The 19,556-nt window shown below is 46.9% G+C and overlaps 1 protein-coding gene across 6 annotated transcripts; it reads right to left on the reverse strand.

Moving 5' to 3' along the window:
• Positions 1–2,318: 2,318 nt before the first annotated feature.
• LOC308573208 (uncharacterized protein) lies at positions 2,319–19,309 on the reverse strand. Of its 6 annotated transcripts, XR_014001986.1 has the most exons (7): positions 19,165–19,309; positions 17,439–17,579; positions 16,366–16,459; positions 15,480–15,639; positions 13,292–13,444; positions 6,131–6,260; positions 2,319–3,279 (listed from the first exon to the last, which is right to left on the reverse strand). XR_014001986.1 is itself a non-coding variant. In XM_081169933.1 (6 exons), the coding sequence occupies exons 2-6, from the start codon at positions 17,567–17,569 to the stop codon at positions 3,224–3,226; spliced, it is 594 nt and encodes a 197-aa protein (XP_081026059.1). In that variant the 5' UTR covers positions 17,570–17,579; positions 19,165–19,309; the 3' UTR covers positions 2,319–3,223. The 6 variants fall into 6 exon arrangements, 5 of the variants coding, with proteins under 5 accessions (XP_081026059.1, XP_081026055.1, XP_081026056.1 ...); XM_081169933.1 differs by lacking the exon at positions 6,131–6,260; XM_081169929.1 differs by lacking the exons at positions 2,319–3,279; positions 6,131–6,260 and adding an exon at positions 11,425–12,589.
• Between the last annotated feature and the right edge of the window lie 247 nt (positions 19,310–19,556).

Here is a 19,556-nt window from a genome sequence, read left to right on the forward strand (position 1 = left end):
CTATAGATGAACAGGCAGGGGTGAGCATGCAATAGGGGGAGGAGAATTTCGGGGGGGGGGAGAGAAAGAGCTTGCTACAAGTAAATGCACTACTACCCAGATCTGAAGTCTGATTTGAAAAGGGGGGGGGAGAAGTATGAATAAATATTTTGCACACCATCTGCCTGTCTTTCTCGTCTCTCCTTCCAGAGTTCCCCCACATTTTCTCATGGGCCTAATGTGCTTTATGGCATTCCCCTTTCCATAAGGAGATTGCAGAAGGAGGAAATCAAAAGGGAGAGGGGTTAAAAAAGCAATATATTGATTTCCTCCTTCTGCAATCTCCTTATGGTATATATAAAATACCTCCTGCAAAATAGCAGCAGCCTGAAGATGACCCTTTTGAGATGAGAAAAGTAACAAGGAAATGCATTGAAATGTGTGGGATGAATGAATGCGAAGGTATGCAAATGCCCACACAAGCAAATCACTATGAATGTTCCCTGGCCACGTCCACACCATACATTTAAAGCACTATGGTGCCGCTTTGAACAGCTGTGCTACCCCAAGTAATTTTGGGAGCTGTAGTATGTTAAGGATGCTGAGTCTCGTTACGATACCTCTATTCCCTCCACAGAACTACAGCTCCCAGAGTTAACAGTCAATCCCTCTTCACAGGGAGCTCTGGGAATTGTAGTTCTGTAAGAGGAGTAGTCATCTCCTCTCTGCACCCTTAACAAACTTCAGTTCCCGGGCTGCTTTCGGGGAAGCAGTGACTGTTTGACATGGCATTGCGGTCCTTTAAATATATGGTGTGAATATGGCCATTTGTTGTACAAGCTTGCCACAAACAAATCGGGACAGTTGCTCAACAAAAAATGAATATAATTTGACCTCTGTGTCAGCTTTGTGCAAGCAATGGGTGAATGCTTAATAAACAGGTGACCCGGAAGAGCTCTTAGAGAGCTTTGTCTCTCGGAAGCTGTGCAGAGGAGAATTCTTGGATAGTGACATTTTTTTCAGCCTGCCATGATTCCAGGAAAGTATCCAAACTGAACTGAATCACAGTCCCTCTGCACCAAAAGCCACTCCAGGTCCCATCAGCTTTCTTAATTTCAGCAATATTAATTTAGTGGGGGGGGGGGTGTTCGTTTTTGTTTTGGCCATCATTGGGAGTTGGAAATCCTTGCCAATCTACTTCCATGTTACCTAGAAATCTACTAGGAGATACAGAGACACCTTCTGCCCGTGTCTGCGTAAGCAAGTGCAGCTTGTGCATTTTCAGGCTTTATCCACAACAATATATTAAAAAAAACCCAGAAGTGGAGATTTCTAAAAGAGTGGGAAGTCCTGTATACAATTGGGGAGTGGAGTAGAGACCTTTTCTAGCCAAGGGCAGTATTCCATCATGAGCAATCTTGCGGGGGCCGCATGGCAGTAGTGTGGGGGGCCAGAGGTGTGCAGATAAATGGATGTGACCTGTTGTCACATCCATTTCTCTCTCCCCATCACCAGTCTGAGTTTCTGCAGTCCTGCTCTGAAACAGCCCCCTGAATCACCAATAATGGGTTACGCCCCCATAATCTTTTGGGACACACACACACAAAATAATCAAAAATTTTACAGCACTAGGCAGGCTTGTAGTATTTGGAGCTGCAGCCTCTGCATCTTGGTGGCCTTCCTTTGCACACACAAGTATGCCAGTCAAACAAGCCCCAACCCTGTGTGTTGCTCCTTGCAGCTGCAGTTGCCGTGAGATGTGTGGGAGTGTTGAGCAAACAGCGTGCATCTCTCTATGTGGATGGGTGGTTGTTTTTGAAAAAAAAATATTGTAGTTTATTTTGCCTGTGTGCGTGGGTGGACCCAGGAAGATAACAGGGTTCATGATATGGGGTTTCTGAGATGCGGTCTGACAGGTAATAATTCCAACTAAGACAGATGTCTGAGATGCTGGGAAGACATAAAAACACTCTCCTGCTCCCACAGTGGCGGGGGGGGGGTGCCCTTTTGAAACACCCCCCCCCCCCCGGGATTCTTAAGGGGTGAGCTTTGCAACCCAGGGCAGAAAGTGTCCTTTCCAGAAGGAGGCAGAAGACAGCCTGGCGACCAGAGAACACATGAGAAGACCTGTGCTGAAAGGGAAACGGCAGGGTTTTAGGGAGTGGAGTGTTACATTTCAATCTAGCAGCATTGGATCTTTCCGGCTTTCACTAAACACCTGGCCCAGATTTCTTGCAAGGCCTGACCTCTCTGTGTCACAATCAGTGCTGTTTCTTTTCCGCTGCAGTTCAGTTTCTGACAAATAGTACTTTATTTACCTTGTCGTTCACTACTTAATGTAAGCAGTACATTTATTTTATTTTTCCTTTTATATCCCACCTTTCCGCCAAAGAGCTAATTGGGCTTCCCACCTTTTGACATGGTTTTATTTTACATATATTTATCACCCAGTCTTCACTAGCTCCCGGGCGGATTACAGAATAGGAAAAAGAGATAACCAAATAACCAAAAAAATAACACTGACACAAAATACTATTGTCGTTGTTATTTCCTGCTCTAAAGGACCTAAAATGCATCAGGTAGAAGCAGCAATTGGTTTGTTAGGGCAAAGGACTCACCAACCTCAGTCTACTCTCAGCAGGTCTCCAAAAACCCGCCTTCTTTCTTACAACCAAAAAAAAATAATCCTTCCAATAGCACCTTAGAGACCAACTATGTTTGTTATTGGTTTGAGCTTTCATGTGCGTGCACACTTCTTACAACCAGTTTGGGGTCCCCATGTGGCGGGAGGAGGCTGTCTGGCTGTCAGCTTCCTCCTCCTCCTCACTTTCAGTGTTGTCCCTTGTGGAACTCAGCAAGGAGGAACAAAACTAGAATTCGTTGGCTCTGCCTGTCATTAGCTCTGGCGCCCCCTACTGTTGGGCTCCCTGCCTTCCAGCCCACCAGTCCCAATGGGGACTAGCCATTAAGCTTGGTTCAGTGTATGAAAGATGGAAAGGCCATAACGGGCAAATGACGTGACTGCCTTTGCCATGTATGAGGTTCTCTTGAAGCTGCCCTCCTGTACCTGGTTGGGAGCTGCGCAGGAGGGCAACACCTTTAAGAGCTTCTGTCTCGTCCAGCTGCGTCATCCTCTTTCAGTTCCTTCTTTTGCTGGTGTCAGGAGTGCTCAGCCTGCTAATGCTAGATTTTCTGTTTACTCCTCCAGCCAGTGGGCATGTGACAAAGCCATACACTGCCAGCGTCATCCTGTGGCGGAGTCCATGGCTTGAGCAGGCACTGCTGAGCTTAGGATATGTGCTGGGAAGAAAAGAAGAAGAGGAAGAAGAGAGGGCCACATGAACCAACATAAGCTCCCTACATAAGAAACAGAACTGGGATACCTTTTAAGATATATAATGCTACAAGAGACACAAAAGCCTCCTGTGGCAGGGAGTTCCACAGTCTGAGCCTTCTGCACTCAAACCAACCATGCCTCCCTCACTAACATCCCTTCTGATGCAAATAGTCTGCTTAGATTTAGTTTGGCCCTTAGACTGCAAATCTAAACACACCTCCTAGGGTTGGAATAGGGCAACCTTTGGCTTTCCACATGTTGTTGGGCTCCAACTCCCATCCCTGCCCATTGGCTGTGCCAGCTGCAGCTGATGGGAACAGGAGACCAACAGCTGAAGGGCCACAGGCTCCCTACCCTCAGGTCTATTGATTTCAATGGGTCGGCTCTGAATAATAATAATAATAATAATAATAATAATAATAATAATAATAATAAGTTTTTATTTATACCCCACCCTTCCCGGTTCAAAAACTGGGCTCAGGGTGGCTAACAACAAATTTAAAACACTTAATTGATGCAACAAAAAACAGCATAAAATACAGTATAAAACGTGAATTCAGAATTCAAAAATTTAGGGGGGAAATCCATCCAATAAACATTAGATGATCACCAGGGTTAGCTGGCTAAATTAGTCCTATTTGGGCCAGCGTAGAGACCAGGGGAGAAATAGCTGTGGGATCCCAGAGCGGGCAATGCCCTAAGTCACTTTATCAACCATATTTGCTTGTAGGTCAAATAAATTTTCTGAATTCCATAGTTTTTTTAATTAATAAAAAGTATTTTTAAATGATGTAATAAAGGATGAACCCCTGAAAACCACTGGGAGGGGGGAGGGAACCTCCCCATGCAGAGAACCTCTTGAAAGGTATGTAAAGAGGCCCAGAAGAGACTGCTTTAGATGAAAAGGCAAATGATGTTCCAGGAGGAACATAGAATGCAGCTGGATACAAACCACTGTCAAATCAGATCTAAGGCTATTGAGAAGCTGCATGGTGTAGAAGAGGCATCAGCAGGAACATCATGGGAGGAGTGCGTCCAACTACAGTGGTACCTCGCAAGACGAATGCCTCGCAAGACGAAAAACGTGCAAGACGAAAGAGTTTTCCGTTTTTTGAGTCGTTCCGCAAGACAAATTTCCCTATGGGCTTGCTTCACAAGACGAAATGTCTTGCGAGTTTGTTTCCTTTTTCTTAAAGCCGCTAAGCCGCTAATAGCCGCTAATAGCCGCTAAGCCGCTAATAGCCGTGCTTCGCAAGACGAAAAAAAACGCAAGACGAAGAGACTCGCGGAACGGATTAATTTCGTCTTGCGAGGCACCACTGTACCACACCTCTGGCCTTTGGAAGCACTAATGCTGCCCGAAGGGTAATGCCAAAGGAACAGTGACCCTTTGAGGAAGCTGAGACCTTGATATTTGATCAGACTAACTGCATTCTCAGCTAATTTGTAGCGGGCACAGAAGCTATTTCTATTTCTAGGAGGTGCAATGTTACTACATTTGTTGTTTTCATTGCATGTTGTTGTTTCATTATAGCTGTTATCATGATATTGTTATTGCGTCTGTTGATTTTTCGGTGATGTACCACTGCTTTCATGCTAAAAGCTGCTCTGAGCACAACTCTTTTGTGGAAAGACAGCGTACGAATAAAAGGAGGAAGAGGGGGCTGGAATGACCTTTGGCTGCCAGCTCCCCTTTGCCCTTGCCACTCGGACGAGAGAGGCTTTGGTTTCCCCCCCCCTGCGCAGCAGTCACTTGGCAGCCCTCTGACTTTTAACAGCTACCCGGAGAATGGAGAGACCTAATTATTCATGGTGAAAGTGGCAATCGGGTCACAGCGAGGTTACGGGAAAGGGAAACAAAACACAGGGCATCTCAGCTGACTGCACACACCGGGATGTGGTCTGGTGTAAGTGCCGGTTTTATTCGAATGTATTCTATTTCTTAGCTGGTTTCAAAAAGAACAAAAAACAAAAATATGAAGTAACCCAAAGCGACTTATAACATAGTCCAACTTTCTTTCTTTCTTTCTTTCTTTCTTTCTTTCTTTCTTTCTTTCTTTCTTTCTTTTTCTTTCTGTAGTTCCTATGTTTTTACTGATGATGGTTGAGAAGAGAATGGATAAATTAACATGCACTGCGTAAGCAACAGCTTTTGTGGCTGATGGGAAAGGCAGCTGGGCTTAATCAAGGTTTTGTAACACTGACTTTATCCTTAAAGAATAGTGTATAGAAGTACCCGGCCCCAAAATGATAACTGAGCTACCTTTATCATTAAGTACAGTGGGTTACTGCTGTGCACATTCATACAGGTTTGCCTGTTATTTGATTTTTTAAAATGTAGATTTCATAAGTTCTATTCATTAAATGTACAAAGCTTCCTTAGGAAGGTTCCCCCCCCAAAAAAAAAGATGCATCAATAATAAAAACCATAGTCCAACTTTAAAACTTAATTTTAAAAAAAACTGGAACAGAATAAAAACCTCAAAACACACCCACAACATAGGCTTCATTTGTACTATACATTTAAAGCAGTATTGTACCTCTTCAAAGTCACGGCTCTCGCCAAAGATTCCTGGGACAAGTTTTGGCACAGCACTAGGTGAAGCTTAAGAATTTAAGAAGAGCCTGCTGGATCAGGCCAATGGCCAATGGTCTAGTCCAGCATCCTGTTCTCACAGTGGCCAACCAGGTGCTTGTGGGATCTGAGCATGACCCCAGTCTCCCCATTCATGAGTCCCAGTAACTGGTGTTCAGAGCCATAATGCGTCTGACAGTGGAGGCAGAATATAATGGCTAGTAGCCCCTGATACTTACAGGTATCCTCCGTTAATTTGTCTGATCCTCATTTAAAGCCATTCAAACTTCCCAACATGGAGAGGCAGTGATGGAGGGTGGGGAGGGGAGAGAGAATCTGCCCTTGCTGGTTTTCCTACCCGTCACAAGGCTGTAAAAGGAGCAGGAACATCTGTCCATTAAAAAGCAGCAACCCTAAATCACGATAGTCAGTACCGGTCTAGATGACAGATAAGTCTGCCAGCAGCTGTTAACTGTGTTTGCTAAATACCACTTTCATGCACTGAAGCGATCTATGTCTTTTTTTCCAGATCAGATTTATTTAGAAAAAGTAAAACAAAAACAAAAAAACCCCATCCATTGCAACTGAATGAAATTAAATCTAATTTCACGATGCAATTTAACTATATCTAATACACCCCATAGGCTTACATTTAACACAGCCCAGAAAATAGCCAAAATATCCCAGTGAATATTTTACTGGAGTTTGGTGTTGTTCCAGTACAGTTATACCTCGGGTTACAGACACTTCAGGTTGCGCGTTTTCGGGTTGCGCACTGTGCCGAAAGTGGAAGTACCGGAACGGGTTACTTTTGGGTTTCGGCGCTTTGCGCACGCACCGAATCGCGACCCACATGTGCGCAGAAGCGGTACTACGGGTTGCGAACACGGCAGGTTGCGAACGTGCCTCCCGCACGGATCATGTTCACAACCCGAGCGTCCACTGTATCTAAAAAACTGGAGCCCATTCTATAATTAAGAGTCATTCCTCTAGTATAAACCTTTCCACTTATCATCATCATTTATACTTTTGATGATCCGAGTGTGAATAACGTTCCTTACATAGGTAAGATGCAACTGTCTTGCATCTCTCTGTCAGCGGACTTCAGGGTGGGGAGACCCTGAGGATTGCAGAACAAAAAACCTTTAGAAAAAGACACACCCTCCACAAACCCAGTCTCATTAAGGACTGGACATGGTAACTGACCATTGTCTCTTGACTGCTGGAGGGAGGTGGGGAATGAAAGCAGGGTGGTAGTGGAATGGAGACACTAGAATCCTGAACAGGAGCGCTCCACACTGCAACATTTTGTTGCAGATCCCATCTGCAAAACTTCTAATAACTGAGAACTCTGCTGCAATTGCAGGTGATGTGGGGAAAAGGCCCACCCACTTGTCTCTATAGCAACAGGGCAAGCTCTTTGGATATGTAAATGGAGGTACTTGGCTGGCCAGCTCAGGGCATTATCTTGAAGGGGAACATGGTTAATAAGGCCTAGAAAGGCTACAATCTTACAAAGAAATGGTCTCTAACAGATTGTAACCTCACAGATCACAGGTTTGGGAAGGGACCCACAGGTATCATTCAGACTGACCCCACAATATTACAACAATGTGTTAAAGCAGTTGAAGGTATCCAATATTTTTTTTATAAATAAATGTCCGGCGGGAGGTTTCTCATTCTGACCATTCACAACGCTGGTCCAGATGCACCTGGGATCTAATGTGGGATCAACCAGCTTTCTCTGTGCGCATACGCAGTTGTGGTTTCTAACACAATCTTGGGCCTTTGGGATCTGTGAGACCTTAATCTGCGGCATCCTTCTCAAAACAGAACAACATTGTTAATTGCTTCTGATTTCCCCTCAACAAAACGCAGCCACCATAGAGGGGACGGATGGCGAACGGAATGTATCAACATCACATAATCCTTTCGATTCTCAGCGAGGATTAGGGAAAGTAATGCACTGGAGGATCCTCTGGGACTCTGTGTGTGGCTCGGCATTTCAGTGTGACAAACTAATTGCTTGATGTGATTGTGAATAATTTACTCAATGCTGCTCTTTCCACCCCCATGCAAAGTCCCCAGCTTTTCTTTAATTGCGGGTGTGTGAGGAGGGGTCTCTTTTAAAGACGGAGACAAGGGTGGATAGGCAGAGGGAAAGATGCTGGCTGCCACTCTCAGACAACAGCTGGAGAAAAAGGCACGCAAATGCCAAGAACAAGGCACTTTTGATGAATGAATAACGAAACGGGGCCTTTAACAGTGGAAAACATCCTACCCATCATGCTCTGCAGTTGGGACTTCTGCATGTCTGATGGAAAGGGCTCTGCAGCCACACTCAAGAGCAGGGGTGGGCAAACTAAGGCCCGGGGGCCGCATCCAGCCCAATTGCCTTCTAAATGGACGGTCCGGGAATCAGTGTGTTTTTACATGAGTAGAATGTGTGCTTTTATTTAAAATGCACCTCTGGGTTATTTGTGGGGCATAGGAATTCGTTCATTTATTTTTCCTTCAAAATATAGTCCGGCCCCCCACAAGGTCTGAGGCACAGTGGACTGGCCCCCTGCTGAAAAAGTTTGCTGACCCCTGCTCAAGAGTGTGCCAGGTGGAGCAGGGGTGAGCTAGCTTTTTCATCCCGAGGGCCACATTACCCTTTGGACGGCCTTCCAGGGGCCTCATGCCAGTCGCAGGTGGGAGCAGAGCCAAAAGTGGACGGAACAACATTTGCACCATTTTTGTACCTATGCAAAGTAGAGCAGTTTATACTCACCCTGCATCTCAATCCTCCGTCCAGGTGAGCAAGAGGCAATATGAGAGCTAGGCCACAAGCTTCTGGGAGGCTGTGAATTGGGGCAAGCCAGAGATGTGGCCAGGGCATGGCTAGGAAGGAAGTGTGGCCTGCGGGTAGTCCTTAGAGAGAGGGCTGCATTTGGCCCTCCAGAGCTGAGACAGAGTGAGGGGAGAGTACTGTTGAACTCAGGTGCTGCTTGTGTGTTTCCTGGTTCGCTCCTGTGAGAACAGGATGGTGGACTAGATGGGCTTTGGGCCCGATCCAGAGGGATCTTTTTATGCTCTTAAGAGGGTTAATTTTCAGTGGCAGAGGAAGCAGAAAACAGACAACCCAGACTGCAGCAGCTGCAGCAGCAGGTCACTCTAGGGAAGGCTGCTGTGTATTCAGTGACAGCAGACATGGGGAATGGCCCAAAATGAGGGATAAACAAAGTGCAGAAGAGGTCATGGGACACCTGCTTGCAAACTGGGTACAGCAGGCTTGACGCCCGCGCTGGATGTCGGGGTTCCTGGCTGGAAAGGGTGACAGGAAGAGGGTTGGGAGCGAAGTGTCAGCAAAGCAATACCTGAGGGGTGGAGGGAGCCACACTTCTGCTAGCTCAAAACTAGGTCAGTTGCTCCGCTGTGTTAAAAACTAGTACAACCCCCGGTGTTGACATGTTTGCAGCACCCCGGCTTTCCCTGCACCAAGCCTCCCGCTGGAACTAACACTGCAGCTCCAACGGTAGCTGAGCTGAAGGCAAGATGCCGCTCTGTGGGGAGGCCCTGCCCCGTTTCTGGGAGGGGAAAGCAGTGCAGCATCCCAGATACTGAAGCTGCAAGATTGCTGACGGCACAGGAGCTTCTGGGTCGCCCCCCCCTCCCTTGGTCCTTCCCAATGAGGACCCCAGACTATGAAATTCAACAAGTGCTCTTACCCGTTTATTTGAAATCAGCACACAATTTCAATGCAATTATTTCAGGACTCAGCATGCCAGACCTGCAACAGAATGTTGCCGTGTGTAAACTCGCCTCCCAAGACTTCTGCTTCTGTTTTGGGACTCCAGACGGACAGTTAAGACCTTCCTCCAAAAGATTCAGTTCCACTGTCCATGTTTTATGCAGAAGCCCATCCACATTGGCAAGCCATGGCTTTTGAGATGCTTAATTCAATTTAGAATGATTTCTAAAATGGGCTGCTGATTTTTTTTTTTAAGGGTTGACGGTTGTTGGTTTTTTTATTTTGTTACTTCTGCAAAACCTCAGCATTTCCCCAGTGGATGTCAATATCCCCCTCTTGTTTTAGTGCCAATGCTGTCAGCACTCAACACCAGAGGTTTTTTTGCTCTTGGGGTACTTAACTATTTGCTTTGATGCTTAACGAGGTGTTGCTCTTTAAAGGGGGCAGAACTGGAAACTAAATGATCTTTTGTCTCTTATATAGCCAGCCCAATAGTCTAGTTGGAAGCTAATCAGTGCAAGACTCACTAAAACAAAGGGAAGGTTCCCAGGGACACAGAGCGTCCCATGGTGCATCTGCAGCAGCACAACCAGGCGCCTTCATCTACCCCACCTGCAACAAAACATCTCTCTCCTGTATCCGTCCCCATAGCAGGCATTGTAACTCTCCAATGGTTTGACTTCACTCCCAGAGGCACATTCCTCCATTGTCTCCCATGACTGACAGATGCCAACCCAACCCTAGTGCAGGAGGATCAGATGGGGGCTGGCTACTTGAAAGAGTGGGGGCACCCTCAGGTTGTGATTTCAAGACCATTCCCCAGCAGCGATTGGCAAAGCATTTCACTCTCACTTTCCATTCCTGCTCTCAGGAAGCTTTCCCCACCCAGGACTCACAAAATAAATACAAAGCACACACTCAAAAAACAAGAGCAAAATCTCCAGGCTGTGTGAAGGACAGAAAATGGGGGATTGCAGGCACGGGGACTTTTAAGCATCCAAGGAAAAAAATTACTGGAGCAGAAAAACTCAAGCCAGCACAAAGCCAGCCAGAAGGCAAATTCATGGGCTGCGGCAGCAAGCTTTGCTAACCCTTGGCACGGGGGGGGGGGGGCAGACGTTTTGACATGGCAGAAGAGATATCCGAGGGGTTCCACTCCATGGCCAAGGGCTCCAGCAAAATGAGGCTGCACACCACTGCCTGGAGGGCCCCTGTCCTATTTTAGAGAGCCCTCACAGCACAATCCTATAAACCCGTCGACTCAGAATTAAGTTCCACGAGGCTAACTCTCAAGGGAAATGCATTCAGGATTAGTCTTCAACTTACCCCCCCCCTTTTTTTTGGTTTGCCTTTTTGATGTGGGAGGGGTCCGTTTCCAGTCAAAGAAAACACCACATGCCATTCCCATTTTTTTCAGCCAAGGGATCCTTTGTACATCTGCTAAGGAACTATTGTGTGGTGCAAAGGATTCTGGGGCAGATTGTGAGAGGCTCTCACACACAGCTTGGCCAAGGCACCAATCCAGCTGGGCCTCACCCTACCCCTGAGTGAATTAAGAGGGTGCTACAGAAGGACCTACCGCTGCCCTGCGCCGCAAAGGAAGATGGGTGTAGAAGTCAGAGGGAGGTCACAGAGATGGAGATGGTCGATATTCTATCCAAATTGATGTGTTTTGAAAGATCATATTTTGAACGGCTGGCAGAATTCCGGAAGGCTTCTAGTTGACCATTGGGAGAACATGGGCCACTGGCCTGATCCGCCAGCCAGGCACTTTTTAGGTTGTTAGAAACAACAAGTAAATTTGTAGGAAAATAAGGACTTTATTGGAAAAGTACAACAATGAGAAATGCTAGGATAATATTCAGAAATATAGCTTCCCTCTGTTGTAATGCAGCTGGGCACATATCTCATATTCACTGTGTGTGAGAGTGTGAGGGAGAAACTATGGATGATAATGTATTTAATTCTTGTTGTTAATAGCTTAAATATCTATTTTGCTAATATAAAACTTGATTTTGTAAAGCAAAATCAGATTCCAAAAATAAATCGTGCTTTGGTTGTGTTTATTTCACTAGCAGTGACAGAGCTGGGGAGGCAAAAATGATAGTCAAACACCTCCGCTTCCCTACTTGTCAGAGGATCTGGATAGCAGAGTTTTCATCCATTAATCCATTCAAAGTAGACTAGAGTAGACCACAATCTTACAGGATGCTTGCACAGGAGGGGAGGAGTTTAGAAGGGAGGGCATTTCCAGTGGAGGTGCTCCCCCTAGTGGTACCCAAGGAGCAAATTGCTCCTGACGACACAAGTCCGTCAAACCTTACATTACATGGAAAGATAATCACTAGATAGTCATCAAACTGGAGGCAAAACTCCTCGCCACCCACAAATATAAAGCTCATCCCAGATCCTGAGCAGCTGTGAGGCTCCAGCCATAAATCACAAGCTTAACATCAGGATGCCCAATCTGTTTTATGAGTGACTTACCATTCTCAAATTATTTGGAGTGGGGCGGGTGGGGAGGAAGGCTGATCTACATTTTGCCATGCTGCTCCACACTGCAGACGGTGAAAGAGAGTCCTGAGAGGGAAGACCAGTTTTCCACAGCTGCACTATTTGCTCCAGACGTTCAAAGGTCTTGAATGATCACTGGTGCAGGCTCTCCTGGCGATTTGTCCTGGAGATCCAGGATAACAGCATGGCCTTTTCGTGTGTGTGTGTGTGTGTGTGTGTAGTTCAGCTTCAGTATTCATGCACCAAGGAACAAAGCCGCAACCCTGGAACCCTGGGATTTTTCATGTTGCTTTCCTTTTCTTCTTAGGCCTGCCTGCTTCAGCCCCGTCCCCTGCCTTTGCTCCCTCTCCGCCTAGAGCCCGCAACGAAGGCAGCTGCAGCTTGCTGCCGATGGCCCAAGCCCAGAGGCACATCTCCACACGGTGAGGCGTCCAGGCCTGTTCTGCATCAACTAGGAAATGGATTAAGAACAAGGAATTGGTTGGGCTGTGTGCTTTGAGGATGTAGAAACCCTGAGACTGGGGGACAGCGCCAGTTCCCAAATCATGCCCCTCATTGGCCCTGCCTGAGCCCTGCTTGGGTTCTGCTGCACAACTGGAATTTGTCCTTGGGCTGTGATCTGGCTTCTTGTTTGCCTGGACAGAGGGGTGTGTGTGTGTATAGAAGGAAACACAACCTTTGTGAGCACTGCTCACTTCTGCCTCTGGCTCAGTCCCCAGAAGGTTGTCTACAAGGGATATGGCTCTCTGACTGAAAAAGGTTTCCCCAAGAAATACTACTGAGCTAAATGGACCAATGGTTGCATTCAACATAAGTCAACTTTCTATGGGAACTGGACAAGAAAGCTGGAAACACACAGGAACAAAATAACTGCAGAACCAGAAGAAACTTGACTTGTCTTGGAGCTTTTAAATAATTATTATTTTAAGTGAAGAGGCAGGGCTTTAAAGGTGGAGACAGAATCCTATTGGTGGGCAGAGAGGAAGGGTCTCTTCCGGGCATATATGGTAGCAATGGAATGCACATAGAAGGTTTCTGTGAGCTGGAAGTTTGTGTGTTCAGTGTTCTAGCTCACAAGGAGAACCCTCCTCATCCAGCAGGCATCCCCATCCGTTTCAGAGTGTGCACACTGTCCCAACGTCTCCCGCCTTACCTTCGTTTAGCTTCTTGACACAGCTCTGGATTCCGTCAAGGTAGCGCAGGTAGTGCTTGAGGGTGTACTGGACAGGGACAAGGCCTGGCAGAGACTCTACTGCTTCATCGGCCATAAAGGCAGCTGCTTCCGGGGCTCCGGAAGTCAGAATCGCTGCAATGGGAGCAAAGGCAGATGTTGGGGGGGATGGCGGGAGAGCAATATCACACATGCACCTTGAGCTCTCGACATCTTCAGGGTACTTCCGAAGCTACAAGATTCTTAAAGAGAAGGAAATACGAGTAGAAGAATCTGCATTATGCAGAGTAAGGTAAAGGTAAAGGGACCCCTGACATTAGGTCCAGTTGTGACCGACTCTGGGGTTGCGGCGCTCATCTCGCTTTACTGGCCGAGGGAGCCAGTGTACAGCTTCCAGGTCAAGTGGCCAGCATGACTAAGCCGCTTCTGGCGAACCAGAGCAGCGCATGGAAACGCCGTTTACCTTCGAACCAGAGCAGTGCCTATTTATCAACTTGCACTTTGACGTGTTTTCGAACTGCTAGAAGCAGGGACCGAGCAATGGGAGCTCACCCCGTCGCGGGGATTCGAACCGCCAACCTTCTGAATGGCAAATCCTAGGCTCTGTGGTTTAACCCACAGCACCACCCGCGTCCCTTATTATGCAGAGTAGGACCATCTTATTCCTTTGTGTCAACTCCATCCAAAGCAGGTTGAATCCTCCCTTCATAACCCCTAAGGATCCAGGTCTCACTGTCACCTCCTCAGGCCGTGCCCCACCCTCAAATGCTGTTGCCTGGCTGGAGTGCCTCCTTCAGCTGCAATCATAATGCCTCTTCCTTGCCTGACTTTTGCGTGGCTGGGATGTTCAAAATCTGACTTTGTATAAGGCAGCCTCTTACGCCCCCAGCAGTCCCAGCCAGCAAGACTAGCCGTCAGGGATGACGGTCCTCGTAGCCTAACAACATCTGGAGGGTCACAGATTAGCCACCCCTGCCGTCAAAAGGCTGGAATTATTTTTATTTGTAAAGCACCGCTGCTGCTGCTCATACAGCTTGACAAGATTAAACCCCGTGGATCCTGGCTGAAAGCTTAAACAAACAAGCAAAAAATTTAGACCAATATGTAGCAGTCTGTAATAAACATGGGGCAAGAATATGCCATCTGGAATACGAAACTCCGTTCAGGAAGAGCGGGGTGGACTAGGCAGCCACATTCTTGGTTTAGGTCCCATCTACCTCATTATGCTACTTTAAACAGCCATGGCTTTCCCCCAAAGAATTCTGGGAACTGTAGTTTCTTAAGGATGCTGAGAGCTGTTAGGAGACCCCAGTCCCAGAGTGGTTTCACAGTCAATTCCTCTTCTTGTGGAACTCTGGGAATTGCAGATCTGTGAGCAGAATTGGGATCTCCTAGCAACTCGCTACACCCCTTAACTAATTCCCAGGATGCTTTGGGGGAAGCCATGACTGTTTAAAGTGGTATGAAACAGCTTTAAATGTAAGGTGCAGATGCAGCCTTAGGGCAAGGTTAGGTGGGGAATGAGGGAAGCTCCTGATATTAATTTGAGCCCTATTCATGTTACTTCTGCGTAGGGCATACATGGGCAGAGTGGGACCCCCTCTTGTTCTTTCACTAAGCATGTATGTGTTGTGTGCAAAAAAAAAAAAAAGGAAAAAAGGTATAATTCTTTTCAGGGGTTGTGAATGAAGTGATCCAAATTTGCATTATGTATGTATGTTTAATTTTAATTCAACTGCTCTTTATTTATTTCTTTTTGTATGTTATAGAAGTGTCTGCCCTTTCTTAAATAAATAAAAATTCAAGAGAAAGAGAGAGAGAAATTCAGGTTCTGAAGAATCACAGAGTTCCTTAGATGACAGGCAAGCTTCTCTGAAGGGTGGCTTCCCTCTTGTGGAGCAGGTGCTACCTTGCATTGTATAGCAACATTGTAGGTGCTACCTTGCATTGTATAGGAACGTTCCCAGCCCTAATTGGAGTTGTTGGGGACTAAAGCTGGGGCCTTCTGTGTGCAAGGCAGATGTTCCTCCACTGAGCTACCACCGTTCAAAAAGAAATGTTTTGCTGTGATCATGTTAAGAGAACGTTGGGTGAATGAAAGAGCACAATCATTGCTCAAACTCCTTGCAAAATGTGTAGGCAAACCTGCAGGCTTCAGGGCCTTTCCTACCTGAAGCTGTGGCGGGCCCCACAGCCTTGAGTTTGCACAGCTCAGTCATGGCAGCTGCTACGTCAGGGAGGAGCTGGAAGGCTTTTCTGGTGCAGCTCTCCACCATCTCGCTGGAGTTAGTGGCCACCAGCTGCTGGAGTCGAGGGCGAAACTTGCCTCTCTGCAGGGAAGAGAGAAGGCAGTCATTCCCACTTGGGCCTACACTGCTGACTTAAAACTAGTTCTGAGTCTCATATGCTCACTCAGGACAGAGCTACGCTATGGAATGCTCTCCCCAGTGAGGTCTGCCAGGCTCCTTTATTGTGCTGCCAGCTTTGCAGTGCCAAGACTTGCCCCCCAGGCTTCTGAATAACTGAGCTGGTGCTATTTTGCTGTTATTGGGGCACTTTGTGTGTGTAAAATATAAAGAGGAATTGCCGGTGTTCTGTATGAGTTCTGTTAATGGTATAGTATATTCATGCTTATGATTTTAAATGTTTTTTTAAGTCTCTTGGAGACCTTTTGGAAACAAATGATTATAAAGTCCAAAATGTAAAAATATATTATCATTATTATAATCTGATTATTGTTGTTCCATTTCACAGGCATTTCTCGTTACCTAAACGGTCAGTGAGTATTTCTATTTTATTTTTAACTTCCGTGAGCAAATGGGGTGCGTGAGGGGTAGACTTTCTAAAACAGGGATGGGGAACATGTGGCCCTCCAGCTGCTGTTGGACTCCAACTCCCATCAGGCCCTGCCAGCGTGGTCAGTGAGCAAGGATGGTGGGAGCTGTGGTCCAGCTGTATCTGGAGGGCTGCAGGTTCCTGTGACTACGCACTATCATGCCCCTGGGTCCATGCTGCCTCTGCTCCACATGGCAACCGACTCTGGCAGAATTACTTACGGAAAGCTTCCATTCCATCAGCCTCACCAGCTCTTCTTTTGTCAAGTGTTTGTCCTTCCGCCCGGAAACAGCAATTGGCAGCTCCTCTTGATACCTGCAAATGGTAACACAGGGAAGGGAGTAAAAACAATAAAATGGTTTTGACTAGCATTGAAAAGATCAGAGAGAAGAAACACATTTCCCCCTTCTTCAGTTAAATTGATTCGGGCAAAGCTCACAAGAGACAAAAAGAGAAGAACTGCACAGGCCACAGACTTGTCCAATTCATTGCTCTGGGGACTGGCACTGCTCTGCTGCAGAAGTCATATTGGACTGTATGATTGGCAGGGGAGGACTTGGAGGCCCTGTTGCTGCTGCCCCCATGAAGGGCCTTTTCAGTGGCGATTCCCTGGATGTGTAATGCCTTCCCTAGTGAGGTGTGCCTGTCTCCATTATCATCAGCTTTCAGGAGGAATTTAAACACATTCATGTTTACCCAAGCATTGGGTGGCTAAAGAATTCTGTTTCTGGCAACCTTGAGATCACTGGATACAGGAATGTTTTTAACAGAAACTGATTTTAGATTGGATTAATTGTAATCGTTTCACAATGCTTTTGCTTTGTTTTTAATTGTGCTTCTGTTTGCCACCCTGGGCTCCTTGGGAAGGAAGGGTGGGATATCAACTCAATAAATTAGCAATTCAATAAATAATCTTAGCAGGAGGTCCATTCAGTACGACATAAAAATCAGAGGGGACAAGTAAGGATACACATAAAACAAAGTGATAAAAATATTAAGGGCACGAATAAGAAACAAGTGTCTTAAGATTCTCCAGCTCTGCTGCCAGTTATGAAAAATCATCACAGTGTTAAGGCTGCAACTGAAGCATCAGAACATAAGAAGAGTCCGGAGGCCATCACTATACAGCTTCCATAGTTTAGCTATGTGCTGTGTTAAGAAGGCCTTCCTTTTGTGCATCCCAAATCTTCCAATGTTCTGCTTCACTGAATGTACAATGAGAGAGGGAACCCCCCAGAAGCTCTTTGCTGTAGCAGGTGTGCTCTGCTACCTGCTGAAAACATTTACCATTTACCATTTATCCAAGGCAATGGTTTTCCCCTTCTTGCTCGCTTTGGCCATGATCACATCCTGGTAAACATTCAAAACCGCTCTCCAGTATGCAGGGTCATCACATCCATAAAGTCCTCCTTCCAGCCCCATCATTTAAGGCTTCCTGAAACCGAAGGCAAAAACAAAAGCAGGGAACTAAGCAGCAGGGCCTTGGAGAAAATAATAATAATAATAATGGCATCATTTACACCTCACTTATTTCCCAACGAGCTCTAGATGGGCCTACGCTTCTCAGTAACTAGATCCTATTTTAATGCCTAATGGCAGTTTACTCTTTTATTGATTATAATGTGTATTTTATTTGAGATTATAATATTGGAACAGGCATTTTATTTGCTTTTTGTTTACCAGCTACTTAGAGAGGCCATTGTACTGTAAGGCAGCCTTAACCTTTTAAAAAATCCTTAACATAATAAAAAAAAACGGATTGCACTGCAAGGTTGCATACTTGAAAGTGACCTCACCCTGAAAACTATGGGGTTCCCCCCTCAATGATCCTGCTTCGGAAGAAGGTGGCAGTTTACCGACCAAGGATGTAAACCTAGCAGAGATCCAACTTCAGGTAGTATCCAATGGTAGTCATACTCAGAGTAGACCCATTGCAACTACTAGACATGACTTAGGCCCATTAATTTATATGTCTACTCTCAGTAGTAGTACTTAGCTAATATAACCTTTAGTCATGCATACAAACACCCATATAAATCATGGTGCATATTATGGGTCTTTCCTCCTCTAATTATGACTGAGACCGGATCCAACCTGAGGGGTTTACTCCCAGAGTAAACCACCTTGCAGTTCTGTTTTAAAGTGACCTACCCCACTGAAATCACAGGTCTTCAACAGGACAGATTCAAACTTAAGCCATTCAGTAGACTCACTGGTATCCTCATTAAAATCATAGGACTTGTGTGAGGTTTTCTCCAATGGGATGGATCCACCCGTAAGCCATTCTTATAAGCAGATTCATTGTAATCATAGGACTTCTCTCTAATTATGACTAAGATGGGATCCAATCTGAGGGCTTGAGTCCCAAAGTAAACAGCCCTGCTGAAATCCACAGGGCTGTCATTTCCCTCCATAAACCTACTTAGGAGGAGGAGGATAGCAGCAGTTTGTTAAGTTTACCTACCTGGATATCAGTCCCACGGAAACCACAGGATATATGGGTATTTTCCAGTGGGTAAGTCAAACTTATAGCATCGTGGGAATTTTGGGTCTTCAAATCTTAATCATGGCGAAGCTGGGACCCACTCTGAGGGGATGGCTGGGTCTTGGGATTCAACCTCCTTAAAATGCCAGAACTCATGAGATCTTCCAACAGGTCGGATCCAAACGGGGTGATGTGGGTGTTTACTCCCCGAGTAAACCACCCCGGTGAAATCCAAGGGGCTTTCATTCCCCCCCCCTTACTTGCACTGTGTTAAGTTTACTTGCCCCATTAAAACCCCACAACTTCTGGAATGGGAGGGATCCAGCCTTAAGCCATACTTACGAGCAAACTCACTGGCATCACGGAACTTCTGGGCCTTCCTATTTAACTATAGGACTGAGCCAGGATCCGACCTGAGGGGGTTTACTCATGGAGTAAAGAGCCCTTGCTGGAATCCACGGGGCTTTCATTTCCGCTCCGTAAACCTAACTTGGGAGGAAGAAGCAGCAGCGGCGGCGGTTTAGCCTAGCCTTACCTAAGCGGGAGCCCTCGGTCAGCCAACGGGCCTTGCTCGCGAGTAGCCCCCCCTCGCAGGATCGTGCCCCGGCCGTTTGCCGTCTCCCGCCCCTCCAGCGCCCTCGGGAAGGCGCCGTCGTGCGTCCGGCCGGGGTCCAGGCGGCGCTCTCGCTCCGCGGGCCGCGCTTCCTCCGGCGCCTGGGCCCGGCCCTTTCCGTTCGCGCGGGCCCCTCCTCCCGCTCGGCCCGCCCTCCTTCCCCGGCTGCGTTGCCTGTGCTGCGGGCGGTGTTGCTGCTGCTGCTGCGGGCGATCGGGGCCCGGGCCGGGCTGTGGCGGTGCGGCGAGGCCGGGGCGATCGGTGCCCGCCGGGCTCCTCCGGGCGGGCCGGCAGCGGCGGCTGCTGCGGCTGCT

Source organism: Podarcis bocagei (genome assembly GCF_964188305.1).
Source record: "Podarcis bocagei genome assembly, chromosome: 14".
Taxonomy (NCBI): Eukaryota; Metazoa; Chordata; class Lepidosauria; order Squamata; family Lacertidae; genus Podarcis; species Podarcis bocagei.

What these genes read in the sequence shown, in the direction of transcription:
- LOC308573208 (XM_081169929.1), bottom strand. Translation starts at nt 17,569, where the DNA reads ATGATGGGGCTGGAAGGAGGACTTTATGGATGTGATGACCCTGCATAC. An exon ending in GGGGCCCGCCACAGCTTCAG is followed by an intron (nt 13,445 to 15,479) that starts GTAGGAAAGGCC and finishes CTCCCATTGCAG; the next exon opens with CGATTCTGACTTCCGGAGCC. An exon ending in TGTCAAGAAGCTAAACGAAG is followed by an intron (nt 12,590 to 13,291) that starts GTAAGGCGGGAG and finishes TCCATTTCCTAG; the next exon opens with TTGATGCAGAACAGGCCTGG.